We start from the raw sequence: 15107 nt of genomic DNA, 5'->3' as shown, positions 1-15107 counted from the left end.
ATTATCCTTGAAATCTTGATTGTATTTTAACCTTGAGCATAACTCCAAAGCCACTAAGCTTTCTTTTTTTTAAAAATTGTGCCATTGCTTGTTATATTTGTCTGTTTTCTCTCCCATTCAAGGAGACTTTTCATCCCCTATCCTGGACTCCCAGTCATAGCTGCAAGTTGGGCTGTCTACTGAATTATTGAAATAAAAACAAGAAATGCTGGAACCACTCAGCAGGTCTGGCAGCATCTGTGAAGAGAAGCAGAGTTAACGTTTCGGGTCCCTCTTCGGAAGAAGGGTCACTGACCCGAAACATTAACTCTGCTTCTCTTCTCTCAGATGCTGCCAGACCTGCTGAGTGGTTCCAGCATTTCTTGTTTTTATTTCAGATTTCCAGCATCTGCAGTATTTTGCTTTTACTGAATTATTGAGTTGCCTGTTCTGTCGGTTAGATTCTGGCTTTCCTCAGTGGGTAACCCCTTGCTCTATAATCGCTCTTGTTGCCGTTCATTACCCTCACATGTGCTGCAGCCTTTGTCCTCATAACACCTGTCGAGAACTGTATATTTGCTGGACCAGTCCAGACCAGTAGGAATCTCGTGAGGTCAGTCACCTGTTCCTCTGATTGTGGGGTGACCACCTCTGTCGTGCATTTTTCTTCCTTTGCAATATTGCACAGCATAGCCAGCTTGTCTTAACACTGAAGGTTCCTCTGCTCGAGCAGTCCACTCCTGTCACATTTCGTGCCTGTCCATTCCTTCCTGGATACATTGCAGGTCCAGAGTATTCCATCTCCAAGCGTGTCACACAAAGCTCTTGATCCTTCCTCCTTTATACAGCAATTTGCATTTATATAGCGCCTTTAATGTAGTTAAACGCCCCCAAGGCGTTTCACAGGATTGTTGTCAAATTTTCTTTTGACAAGGAGGCAGATAAGAAGATGTTAGGACAGGTGCGCAAAAACTTGATCAAAGAAGTAGATTTTAAGGAGTGACTTAAAGGAGAGGCAGAGAGGTTTAGGGAGGCAGCTCTGGACCTTGGGGCCTTGGCAGCTGAAGGCACGGCCACCAACGGTGGTTATATTTTGTGTTAGAGGGGAACTGATTGTGCGGAGGGGTGAGGGATGGAGGCGATTGTTTGAGATGCTTTGATACTGAGCTTGGAATTTTTGGCTTGTGTCAGTCACTCTGACCATGTATACAAGGTGGGGGTTATTGTAGACTTGATGGGGGAAAAAAACCACCTTGGAACACTGCTAATGCACAGCACCAGCTTCAGCAAGTACTGTCAATCCACCCTGCAGCTTGAGGGGGAGGAAAAATATTTTATAATCATGCAGTACAGATAACTCCTAAAGAAAAGAAATGTTTTTAGGGAGACACAAAAAAAGAATAAACAAATAAAATACTTGTATCTGAGATAAATCCTGCAAATCCTTGGTGGGAAGTCGGGTAAAGAAATAGAGAAAAAGAGGGAAGAAACGAGCCTTTTTCACATTAAGTCAGTTTTTCTAACGTTGCAGATAAATAGCATTACTGTTCTCTTTCTGTTTCAATGAAGTGTACACATTTTTATTACCTTGTGCAAGTCAGGTAATATATTGCTTCACTAAGCTTGCTGTATTATAGCAATGGGAGAACCTCTATCATGCTTAGGCTGCCACAGGACCACATCTGAGACCACACTCGTGAGTCCCAGACTGCCAGTGAGCAATGCTACAGGGGGTGGCAGGTATAGGATTAACTGGTATAGGATGATGGGTTTAGCAAAACTTTTATTCACAATGGGATACAAGGGACTGCAATGCCAATTGAAATAGAACAAAGATGATGCCAGGTAGTCTGACTGTGGGTCCTGTGATTATCAGGAACGATTTTTTTTTAACCTGATTACAAATAGACAAAAGTGCAGCTTCCTTTTACGACTGTGTTGCAGGAGCCAGACTCATAATACATGGAAGACTCTGGGGCAATTTTAACCTAACTCACTGCAACCCAAGGGATCGAGTGAATTGCCAACTTTCCATCCTGCCTAATATTGCTTCAATGGGCTGTAAAACCAGCATTGCACCCAATCCCCTCAGTGCCCCGAGGGGTGACTTAGAGGAATTACAGCAGTAATTTTATATTATTAAAAAATAATTACAGTACATTTAAGCTGCTTTCCTGCCTTTGCCTTTGCTATGAGATGTTATGTACATACTGGAATAATTATATATTTTTGGGACCATTTCCCAGATTCCTCATTTAGTGGCACTGAAACAGAGGCATTGTGTTCAGTTTGCTGGTGTGGATAATCCAGGGGATATAAAAGACCAGACATTCCAAGAGTTACTTAGCTCAGGAGGCTTTGTTGTCTCTGATGGTACAGTGCTGAACGATGTGACTCCAGGTGGGTGCAGTAGTCAAACTCAGTTTTCAACATGAACAACTTTTCCTTTAATGAAGTTAAGGTTTTATTTCTTGATACGTGAGAGTAATCTTTATTACTGTGCTGATGTAGAAGTCCAGAATATGAAATAAGCTTAAATTTAACTTCAATGACAAATAATAAAATAAGGATAAAGAATTGCAAAGACTATGTTCAGTTTAGGAGCTGGAAAACTTTAGATCCTAAGCTGTTGGTATAGTTCCTGACATAAAATGGAATTATCATGTCATTGATAATGTATATGACATTTTTTTAATTAACAAAATTCCTATTTTGTGCAGCACTGCCAAATGGCTCTCACAAAATATAATAACTAATATTTCAGTAGATTGAAAGGATGTAGGGGATTTGAAAACAGTCTACAAATTAGTTTAATCACTTGGCTATCTTCTGGAAATTCTAAAAGAAAATCGAATGACCAGTGTGGAAACTGGAAAACTCGTACACCTCATGGTGCCTTAGATAATCTGCCAGTAGGAAAGAATAAAGCCCAGTCTTGGGAGTCTCCATGAGACTAGGCTCTTCCTAATAAAGTGTAATGGTTGATCAGAGCAGTGAGTACTCCCAGCCCAGGTAGTAGTCTATCCAAATGGGTGGTTAAATTTCTGTATTAAATCAAATAGTTTCTTTTCAAGGGGGAAGCAGTCCTACAGGTAGAGCTGTCCCTAATTGATCCTCTCCTTGTTATCTGCTCAAATTCCATTATGCACTTATCTTTTGCAGTTTTCCCTCATTGAAATCAAATTTAACAAATGGATTCTTGGTGGGTTTCTGGTTACTATGTCAGACAAATCCCTTTATTACAGTAGATATTGAAACTTAATGAATTCCAAAGCACTAATGTATTTTGTTTTTAATAGGGGAAAGGGAAGTGAAAGTGACATTAAAGAAGCTGTTTCACAATCAGGACACCTGTTAAAACCAAATTATTCCAAATTGTTATGATCTTGAAATGCAAGTGCATGAATGCTTAACACTTTTTTTTTATCTGAAATTCTTCCCACTTACTATAGTGCAAGCATTAAACCCGTCATTTTTGTTGTGTATGACAGTCGAGGGATATGGAGCTATTACAGGTAAATGGAGATGAGATACAGATCAGCCATGATCTAATTGAATGGTGGAGAAGGCTTGAGGGACTGAGTGGCTAACTTCTGTTCCTATGTTCGTAATCTGTCTAAAATAAATGGGTTATTAGCTCCACTAAATCAAACCTGGCTCCCCAGTGGGAGGGTGTAGTTGGTGAATTTATCAACAACAACAATAACTTGTATTGATATAGTGCCTTTAACATAGCAAAATGTCCCAAGGTGCTTCACAAGAGCATAATCAAACAATATTTATAATGAGCCATATAAGGAGAGATTAGGACAGGTGACCAAAAGCTTGGTCAAGGAGGTGGGTTTAATGAGCATCTTGATGAATGATATCAAACAAAATTTGACACCAGTCCACATAAGGAGATATTAAGGCAGATGACCAGGTAGGTTTTACAAGTGTCCTAAAGAAAGAAAGGTAGCGAGTCAGAGGTTTAAGGATCTTCAGGTTTGAAGGATATAGTGGCCTTGAAGAGCGTGCAGCATAGATTTACCAGAATGATACCTGGACTCCAAGAGTTAAACTCCAAGAAGAGAGATTACACAAACTAGGGTAATATTCCCTGGAATTTAGAGGGTTAAGGAGTAATTTGGTTGAGTTTTCAAGATATTAAGGGCAGATAGAAAGAAACTATTTCCATTGGTTGAGGATTCTAAGACTAGGGACATAGTCATAAAAATTAGAGCCACACCTTTTTAGAAGTGAAATTAGGAAACCCTTTTACACACAAAGGGTGATAAAAGTTTGGAATTTTCTTCCATAAACAGCAATTGATGCTAGATCAATTGTTAATTGTCAGTCTGAGATTGATTGATAGGTTTCTGGTAACCATAGGTATTAAGGAATATTGGGCAAAGGTGGGTATGTGGAGTTAGCTCACAGATCAGCCATGATCTCTTTGAATGGCTGAACAGGCTCGAGGGGCTAAATGGCCTCCTCCTGTTCCTATGTTTCCAGGAGGGAATTCCAGGACTTAGCAGCCAAAGACACAGCCGCCAATGTTGGAGTGATGAAAATCAGGGACGTGCATGAGGCCAGAACTGGAGGAGTGCAGAGATCTCGGAAGGTTGTTAGCCTGGAGAAGGCCACAGTTAAGATGTCCTTGTGCATTGTTTCATCTCTCCGTGCTGTTGTGCTCATAGTTTGTTAATCACTGCTTCCAGTAATGTACTGCCAGCATTTGAGCTTTATCATAAAGAAAATAATACAACAGAACAAAAAGATGTTAAGCTTAATCATAATTCTTTGCAACTGTTTCAATTTAAAAAGAGATCCTGACAATGAGACAGTTCTATTAACCCATCCCATCCAATTCTTCTGCCCCCTCTGTATGCTGGGAGTGCAGCTTCATCCACTGTATCAGGTAAATGACCAATCTTTATGTGCACCTAAACCGTGAATGTTGGCAAACTGTTAGACTGTGTGGCATCACAGCTGACCTCAGTCTCACAGATCAACATTAAAACATGCGCACTTCCCAACAGGAATCACTGAATAGGGATCCTGAATGGGAATGCTGGATGATTCCTCCTTCTCCTCCATAGTGCAGAGATGGCAAACTCCTCAAACCGCAATCCACCCCCCCCCCCCCACTGCCCCCCACAAGTTGTGCCGATTAGAAGCTCATTGCCCTTAATTGTTTAAGCGGATGCATTTACCAAGTCTCCAGCGTTTCCAGTTTGAGAATTTTACATTTTTACTGAGCATTTTTCTTTTTTGCACAATCAGAACATTTGCAACAAATTTCAGCCGTCTTGGAGCAGCTGAACATGGAGTGTAAATGGAAATGGATGATTCATTTCAAAGAACTCAAAAAACTGAAGGAGGTGGCAAGGTTGGTTTGTGATGAATGTTATGTTGGCAGTGGTGTTGTGGGGCTGTGAAACTGGCCATCGGGTCAGGAGCTCGGGTTCTGGTCACCGTGGAGGGTGGCCTGGCACTATAGGGAATGTGACAGTGAGAAAACGCAAAGCATTGATCTTACCAGCTCCAAAGTGGGTGGCACTGTGGATAACAGCAAATTTTTTTCCTATTTTTTTTAAACGTAACATCATGTCTTTTATTGCAGAAATCAAAACTGTCATTTAAATAACATAATTTTAATCTATGTTCTTGAGAACACACTGGGGTTATAAATAGAGGGTGTGTTATGCCTGGCAGTGAGAACCAGTGTTATCATCTTCAAAAGGTGAATTTATTATATTTTATTCCAAGCTAGGCACCATTCTCAAACTAATATGTTGATACCCTTGTATAACAGGAAACAAATAAACCTTCTTGAGTGCCAACTATGGTTCGGTTGGTAGCACTGCTGCCTCTGAGTCAGAAGATTGTGTGCTCACGTCCAGAGACTTCTGTGCAGAACTGAGGGAGTGCTGCATTGGTGCTGTCTTTCAGATGAGATGTTAAATTGAGGCCCTGTCTACCCACTTCAGATGGACGTGAAAGATCCCATAGCACTATTTTGAAGGAAAGCAGTAGGGATTCTCCTGGGACCCTAGCCAATATTTATCAAAACACAAGAAGTAGGAGCAAGAGTAGACCATATGGCTCATCGACAATACTGCCATTCAAAACGATCATGGCTGATATTCGGAGTCAACTCCACTTTCCCGCCTGCTCACCATACCCTTTGATTCCTTGAGAGACCAAAAATCTGTCTATCCCAGCCTTAAATGTATTCAACGATGGAACAGCCACAACCCTCTGGGGTAGAGAATTCCAAAGATTCACAACACTTTGAATAAAGTAATTTCTCCTCAACTCAGTCCTAAATGATAGGCCCCTAATCCCAAGACTGTGCCCCTGTGTTTTAGATTCTCCGACCAGCGGAAATAATCTCTCAGCGTCTACCCTATCCAGCCCCTTTAAGATCTTATATGGTTTAATGAGATCACCTCTCATTCTTCTAAACTCCAGAGAATACAGGCCCAATTTACTTAGTGTCTCATCGTAGGATAACCCCCCTCATCCCAGGAACCAATCTAGTGAATCTTCACTGCGCTGCCTCCAAAGCAAGTATATCCCTTCTTAAATGTGGAGACCAAAACTGCACACAGTATTCCAGATGTGGTCTCAGCAAAATCCTGTACAATTGTAGCAATACTTCCTTATTCCTGTACTCCAATATCCTTGCAATAAAGGCCAAAATGCTATTTGCCTGCCTAATTGCTTATCATACTTAACCTTGTGTTCCTTGTACAAGCACACCCAAGTCTGTTTGAACATCGACACTTACAAGTTGCACACCTTTTAAAAACATATTCTGCTTTTCTATTCTTATGACCAAAGTGCATAACTTCACACTTCCCTACATTATACTCCATCTGCCATCTTGTTGCCCACTCACTTAACCTGTTTCTTTGCAGCCTGTCTGTGTCCTCCCCACAGCTTACCTTTCCACCTACCTTTGTATCATCAGCAAAGTTAGATACATTACTCTCTGTCTCTTCATTTAAGTCATTAATATAGAGTGTAAATAGCTGAGGCCCCAGCACTGATCCTTGCGGCACTCCACTATTCACTGCCTGCCAACTTGAAAATGCCCCTTTTATGCCCACTCGTTGCTTCCAGTCTGTTAACCAATCCTCTATCCATGCTAATATATTACCCAGAACTCCATGAGATCTTGCCAGTTAACCTTTTGTGTGGCACCTTATTGAATGATTTTTGGAAATCCAGGTATACTACATCTACTGGTTCCCCTTTATCTACCCGACAAGTTACATCCTCAAAAAACTCGAATAAATTTTTCGAACAGGATTTCTCTTTAGTAAAACCAGATTGACTTGTTCTAAAACCTCCAGGGGTTATCTGGCCATTTGTTGCATTGCTGTTTGTGGGACTTTGCTGTGTGCTGTGCACTAATAGGCTGCCACATTTGCCTACAAAACAGTTGTGACAACATTTTGTTTTCAGAAGAGTATTTAATTGCCTGTGAAATGCTTTGTGATGTCCTGAGGATGTGAGATGTACTATCTAACTGCAAGTTATTTTATGGCATCATTCAAAGAATTCTTAACTGTTTTGGTGAATAACATTTGAATTGGTCCATTTCTTATTGACTTTAGAATGTATTTACTTCATGTGTATGTGAAACAATATAATTTATTGATGCAGAGAGGACAATACTGCAAAGAGAAAGATTTCTCTACTGACTCGAAAGATTGCAGCAAACATTGTGGAAGTTCTCCCTTTCCATGAGTGTGATTCTAGTTCCCAGGAGAAGCCTGACTATCTTCGCTGCCTTGTGAAGCTCCAGGTTCAGAAAATCAGTTCCAGGTTTGCAGTATTTCTCACAGGTGAGATGTGACGATATTGGCTAAATAGGTGATGTGATTTTGGAGGGAAAATGGGGAAAGTTGGTGGCTGTATATTTAAAGGCACGTTAAATAGCCTAGACAGTAACATTTGAAAATCTTTGTACAGTAAAAGCTTTGTTATGCGACATGTGCCGGACCTGAGGGGTGGCAGATAATTAAACATTCCGGTTAATCAAGAGTTGAACTTACCAAGGTGGGTGGAGATCCAGTGTTCCATTCCAAAGTTATTGCCGGAAGACCGAAGGATACCAGGGCATTGGGAAAGCTGATTTTAATTTTCCCTTAATCCTTCGGTATCGGTGCATCAACAACATACCTGTAGTACGCATGAGAGTCAGCTCTTTCCAACAAGCATCACTAAATAATGCCAAGAACAATTGACCGCACTCAGGAAAACGTAGCCCAGGAATGCTTTGGGAGATTTTGGAAATTCCAGATAATAGAGCTTGCTGGATGGTCAAGTGCCAAAGCTTTGCTGTAATTGAGCTTTAACTAATGTTGAAATCACAGACAACTTTTAACGCTATATTAAGTCTGTGTTCTCAATTGTCAAGCCTGCAGCTAAGCAAGGTGATTATCAGAAGCAAAGGGCTTTTGGGAAAAAAAAATACTGATTTAAAAATTGATTTTTCTTGAAGAGGGTAAAATATATGATATTGCAAGTGTAAGCCAGAATCACTCACTTATATAATTTAGACTTGGATTTTCCTCTGAAGGAAAATCGAGGCTGGATCAGGACTTTTAGTCACATTAAAATCTTGAGCTCCATGAGGTAGTGAGAATGAATGGAAGTATCTACAGTTGTGAATTGAGGGATAAGTATTTCAGGTCAGAATTCCCCTTTCACCAAATGTAAGTCTGGTTTTGTTTTGGTGGTGCATTCTCTCTTCTGATTCAGAACATGAATCCAAACTCCATTCCAGCACTTGCATAGGATTTAAAACACAGAAACCGGCCATTCAATGTTTGCTGGTGCTTATGCTTCACGCCTCATGAGTTTCTTCGCACTCTACTTATTTCATCTAATCCTACCAGCATAACTTTCTATTCTTCTTGATGTAATTATCTAGCTTCCCCCTCAATGCACCCATTCTATTTGCCTCAACCACCTCTTGTGACAGCATTCTATATTGTCACCACTCTCTGGGCTGAATTTTATGCCCCCTGTACTTGACGCCCACCCTCCTTTGTCTCTCATCGCCAGGGCCTACTGGACTGTCCCCAGTGACCCCCACCTCATTTACCTCCGGTCCAGGTCTCCAGCGCTGGGCCTGGGTCCAAAGCCTGGTGCAGTACCAGCAGTGGCCATCACTCCCGATGGTGCTGCCACTATGACTGAGTTGCCAACCCTCTGATTGCCCAGCAACTCTTGGAGGCAGGATCCTCATCTTTAAAGGGCTGCTAATTGGTCTAGTGCCGTAGAATCGGGGGGTAGGTGCTCCAAATGGCTGAGGCGGGATTCCCCCGCCTTTTGAATTCAGCCCAGAAGTGTAAGAAATTTCTCCTGAATTCCTAATGGGATTTATTAGTGACTATCATACATTTAAAGCCCCTACCTTTGGACTCTCCTACAAGTGAAAGCATCTTTTGGATGTCTACCCTATCAGGTCACCTCTTAGTCTTTTCGTTCCTACAGAAAATTCACCAGCCTGTTCAGACTTAAGTTTATAGCCCAAGCTGACACTTCAGTGTAGCATTCCATCAATGTTGCAGGTAGCACATTACAGACAGGACATTAAACTGAAGTCCTGCGTGCCCGTTTGGGTGGACATTAGACGCTACAGTACTATTCAGAAGAGTAGGGTGTCTCCCAGGGTCGTGGCCAATGTTCCTCCTTCAGCAAACAATATAAGGAAGATGTTAACTGGTCATTCATCTCGCTTGCTGTTTGTGGGACCTTGCCATTGCGTTGGCTGCTGTTTCTGACTCCAAAAAAATAGTGACTGCCCTTCCAAGTAATGAATTGATAGTGAAGTGCTTTTGAGATTTCTGAGGATGTGATAAAATGCTATTATCTCAAAACTGAGATGGAAAGATTTTTTTTTTGTTAGGCAAGGGTTAAGGAAACGGCAAATAGGATGGAGTTAAGATACAGATCAGCCACAATCTAATTGATTGGCGGAAGAGTCTTGAGGGGCTGAATGTCCTAGTTCTATGTTCTTCTATAAATTCAACTATTTTTCTTTCCTATATTGAATAAATGAGCATATTTTCAAATTGTTTCTTTGAACAATCGAAACCTTCGCTCCACAAGCATTGTCCTTTTATACTTATTTTTGAAAACATGGTCATGAAGTGCTAACTTGCAAACCTGTTAAAACTAGGGTGGCACAGTGGTTAGCACTGCAGCCTCACAGCTCCAGCGACCCGGGTTCGGTTCTGGGTACTGCCTGTGTGGAGTTTGCAAGTTCTCCCTGTGACCACGTGGGTTTCCGCCGGGTGCTCCGGTTTCCTCCCACAGCCAAAGACTTGCAGGTTGATAGGTAAATTGGCCATTGTAAATTGCCCGTAGTGTAGGTAGGTGGTAGGAGAATGGTGGGGATGTTGTCGGGAATATGGGATTAATGTAGGATTAGTATAAATGTGTGGTTGTTGGTCGACACAGACAAGGTGGGCCGAAGGGCCTGTTTCAGTGCTGTAGCCCTAAATAAATAAAAAATAAATAAATAAATATAGTAATTCATGTTTTATTGCCTCTTTTAATCAATAATCTTTTAGGTCAACCTGAGAACCGAGAAATTTTCGCACAAAGTGGAATCCTTGTTACGGATGTAAAAAATTTTACTAAAGGTTTGAGAATGTTAACCACTCCTTTACAAAGTTCTTTGGCCACAGAAAATGGTAAGACTAATTTATAATTTATCCCTTTTTTAAATTACATTTCCATTACATAATTGAAAGGTTTGCCTGCTATTGAAGACCATAGTAATCAGCAATGAGTCTACAGCCACTGGAAATCTATTCTTTTTTTTGAGAATCCAACAACACTGATACAAAAGTCAAAATACTGCAGATGCTGGAAATCTGAAATATAAACTGAAATTGCTGGAAATACTCAGTAGGCCAGGCAGCATCTGTAGAGAGAAACTGAGTTAACGTTTCAGGTCTGTGACTCTTCATCAGAAATGGAAAAGATTACCGATGTAATCTGTACTTGTTTTAATCTGTTACTTGTTTTAAACAAGTACAGGTGCAGAGAAAGTCGGGTGCGGGGGGAGAAGGCAAGAACACAAGGGAAGGTCTGTGATGAGTAGAGACCTGGAGGCAACATTGGTTTGTTTACCAAGTTGTTGAGAACTCAAACTATATTTGGGAAACCTGGTACAGGCAGTCCAATTGGAGAAGAATACCTGGAGTGAATTGCAATTGTTTTAAAGGTCTTAATTTCCTCTATGTTAAAATAGCACCCTAAGAAATTTCACGCATGTGTGCTGACCAGTAGACTACCAGAGGAAATTAACTATCCAATTTGAGGAGGACAGTTTTCCCCACAATATTTTTAAGAGTTAATTGTTTGGGCTGGAATTTTACATGACAGCTAGAGGCCCCGCCCTCTGGCTCTTTTGCATGGCCCGTCCCTTAATTGGCCTCGGGTGGGACTTCAGCCCCTCTGAGGCAGGAAGTCCCACTTCCAAGAGCTGCCAGTCAATCAACAAGCTGGCAGCTCTTTAGTCCCAACAGTGTCACCGGCAGTGGGACTGCAACCCGCCCAGAGCAGCATCATGGATACCGACCCCGAAAAAGGTAAGTCGGGTTTCGGGCCTCGCCGGGGACAATCGGCTGGTGCTCCATCAGGGCCGGATTGCACTGCTGCGGGGGGCCTTCTGTGGGGCACAGGATGCCTGATCAAGAGGGCCCTCAGGTGGCTGCCTGGTATTACCAGACGGCATCCTTAGGTGTCGAAGTTCCCAGCTGTCGGGGAGGAGGCCTTTAAGTGGCAAGTAATTGACTACTTAAGGGACTCCATTGTCCTGGGGCTGCCGGTCTTGTTTCAGCCTCCCCCCGCTGCTGGTAAAATGGCAACGGGGCTTAGGCGACGGGAACGGCATCCTTGCCTCACCCTCACCTCCCACTCAATTTTACCAGCCCCTCCAACCCTCCAGCCGGCTCCCGGGGAGGTTGTAAAATTCAAGGCTTGGTGTATTTTTAATACATTTTGAAAAAAATATTTATAGTATGTAATAGCCACTCAAGTTAAACATATACCAGATTCAAGCAATATATTCCAGTGCATCAGTGTCCCATTCACTCATTTATTAATTATTGATTACAACTGTGAATCCTCCCCTGTTCTATTGTTTTTTTTTCTGTTCTGTCTTACTCCATGCCACATAGCAAGCCCAGATACCAAACAAATTCTAACTGGCATGTGGAAATGTGGACGACTGTCTGACATGATTTTGCCCTCTCCTGCCTTTCTTTTTTTAAGCTTGGCTGGGGAGAGGCAAACTAGTGTTTGCAACTCTACTGCCTCATAGCTGAGGCAAGGAGAAATGCATTACTAGCTACAAACTTCGACTTCTTGGTGTATTGTGTGATTCACAAAGCTGAATCCAATTATTTCCTTCCCTCCCAAACTTCAGATTTTACCCTAATAAGCTTCATTTACAAGTCTTGAGCATTTGTCTGACTTTTTTTCTGTTAATGGTGGTTTTGAATTGTTAATGATTTAAAACCAGCTGCGGTACAGAGATTTGCAAATTGGTCACATTCTGTTTTTATTTGAAGTTTGCACAAAATGCTGTGACAAACCATAAGACATATGCCAAATTAAGTTAGCTACAAAGCCCTGATTTCTCTCAATTTTGAGTCCGGTATCCTTACAGCACAGAAGGAAGTCATTTGGCCCAACATGCCTGTGCCCATTCGTTGAAAGAGGTGCATTAAGATTTGTTGTGTGCTAGAGTGAATTGTATTTTCTTTGGCAGACTCAGATAGCATATCAGAGTTTTATAACTAATGTGTAAGTACTAGTAATCCAACTGGAAGTATCAGTGATGCTGAAAACGGCTTATCCAACATGCTGACACTTATATGAATGTAAGCAGATTACAGGGTGTGCCACTCAACATGCATAATGTGGCATTATACATAAATTTGAGCACAGAGAAAACTGTTTTTGATCTTTCCTTTCTAGCTGTTCTGGCTGAAAGTGGTCACTCCACAGAGACCCAGTTGGAATCGTCCTTTGGGAAAAGTACAGTAACCCAGAATTTGCAAATGACTCCAACCTTGTTCTGAGTTGTTATGATGTGTGCATAGTATGTGAAGAGGGAGGGATGGAGGGGGAAGGAAGAGAAGTCCTCAATCTCACCATCCTGTTTTTGCTTCCAGCAAAACAAAGGGCAATCAACTATCCATCATCATTCAGTCATGTTAGCTCTCTGTGGTGCGACTTAAGGTAACCGATGCAATCAGGAGGATCAGAGTGCAATTTTTGCATTTGGAAGAGAATTCAACAATGACTCTATGTTTTTCCCTTATTGATTGTGCCCTCACTTCTTTTCCTTGTGCTTTGCCATGAATGAATTATTTTTTCAGAGTCTCTGCCAGATTTTGGCAAGTACTTGGCTAAACATTTTCAACAAAATTTGTAAAACTTGATCTGATATTCTGGCTGTCAGCAAACAGCAAAACAATGGGGCACTATGTCTCAATGTCTAATAACTTTCTTTCATCTCCAAACTTCCTTCATTATTAGTTTCCCATTAGGCAAACTGGGGTGGCGGTGGACGGAAAGATGGAATCCTGCAATGCCTTCTGAAGCTCGAACCTTACTGACTAGTTTACTGCTGATGGCAGGAAGCTCTTGCAGATGCTCAGGGAACTACTTTGTCCCTTAAGCAGCATTTTGGTCTGAGCAGTTATAAACCCATCAGGGATACAGACGTCAACAGCACCATTTTTACATTCAACACGTGCAAGGGGCCCCCAAGAGCTGAAGCTGATCAGTGGGTGGGAATTCAGTCAGGACTTCCCTGAAAAGCTACAGATATCCTCCAGTTTACCTGGTTGTAATATCCTGATTTATTGCTATTCTATGGAATCCTCATTTGAAGAATTTAGTCTAAACCTAATGGGTAGTAATCTACCTCTTATCCAGTAAAACACTAGAAAACAATTAAGTTTTTGAAACATGTCATTTAGCAAAATATGTATTGATTTGAGTCAGTATTTACCAGTTTTTAGAAAATTATTTATAAGTAATAGTATCTTCTTTAGGTGTCCGTGCATCATTTACAATTTTCTCAACTAACAGGTGAACTCCACGAGTTCTGTTTTTTCCATATTACTCCTCCCTCCCTCCCCAAAAATGTAGTAACTAAAGTTAGACAAACTGAATTGAAATCACAACACAGAAACCTGCTTCAGATTTCTTAGGTGATTGTTTGCAAGACTTGTTAACTTAGAAATAGAAAATGTAGTTATTGGTACTTGTCATAGAACTGTCAAAACAAAATGTAGCTGCCATATTTGATCAGTTTTAATGTTTTTATGCATCAAGATGTACTTTTTAAGTCTAGTTCAGACTAAAATTACTTTGTCAATTAAATAGAACCAAAAGCGTACTATATTTTTGTATTTATTTGTAAACATGTACATATTTAATCTGTCAAAATAAAGATTATTGCTACATTTCAAAAAAGCAACATTCCATTTGACACTAAATGTTTTGGTAAAATAAAACTGTCTTAAGATTTCAACTTAGTGTGTTTTGTGGAAGAGATTTCCTTTTTGCATTTAGAAACTCAACAATGTGAGGAGGAGGTAAGTAAGGGATGTAAAGTACTCCCCAGCAGTCTGTTAATACATTAAAAAAAAAAGCTCGGCACAATTGGTTCCATAGGGTTCAGCACAGAAAGCTATCCTCAAGTTGCCAGACTACATAATCTTCCTTTACCTCTACAGGACCCCAATGTCACCTTGTACAATTTTTCCCCCTGTCTGCTTCACTAACACCAACATCTTGTATTTATTGTGCTGTTAATGTAGAAAAATGACATCATTAGTGTAATCAGACAAAAATTGATGTACTGATTACTCCCATTTGAATAACAAATGTTTCTGAAATACTCTGCAGTTTAATTTATTCAGCCCAGAAACAGTGCATTAAATTTTAACTTTTCGCTTAACAGCAGATCTGCAGAACTTCAGAGTTATGGGTTCACAATAACCCTCGAAGCAGGCATAGATTCATAGTCATTTACAGCATAGGAGGAGGCCATGTGGGCCAGAGTCCAAGCCAGCGCTTTTCATGACCACCGGCTG

At 41.0% G+C, this 15107-nt stretch overlaps 1 protein-coding gene across 8 annotated transcripts in view; it reads left to right on the top strand.

Annotated features, from left to right (window-relative positions):
• The window catches only part of LOC137384867 (uncharacterized), a 73622-nt gene extending 59080 nt beyond the window's left edge, over nucleotides 1–14542 (top strand). For 5 of the 8 annotated variants that reach the window (XM_068059472.1, XM_068059473.1, XM_068059471.1 and 2 more), the window contains exons 20-24: nucleotides 2226–2379; nucleotides 5245–5350; nucleotides 7636–7817; nucleotides 10557–10679; nucleotides 12976–14542. In XM_068059472.1, coding sequence (XP_067915573.1) covers nucleotides 2226–2379; nucleotides 5245–5350; nucleotides 7636–7817; nucleotides 10557–10679; nucleotides 12976–13079 — 669 coding nt within the window. In that variant the 3' untranslated portion in view covers nucleotides 13080–14542. The other 3 variants (XM_068059474.1, XM_068059477.1, XM_068059476.1) reach the window with 3 other exon arrangements.
• The last annotated feature ends 565 nt before the right edge of the window (nucleotides 14543–15107 follow it).

Source organism: Heterodontus francisci, chromosome 27 (assembly GCF_036365525.1).
Source record: "Heterodontus francisci isolate sHetFra1 chromosome 27, sHetFra1.hap1, whole genome shotgun sequence".
Lineage (NCBI taxonomy): Eukaryota > Metazoa > Chordata > Chondrichthyes > Heterodontiformes > Heterodontidae > Heterodontus > Heterodontus francisci.
This window is presented reverse-complemented; position numbering and strand designations above follow the sequence as displayed.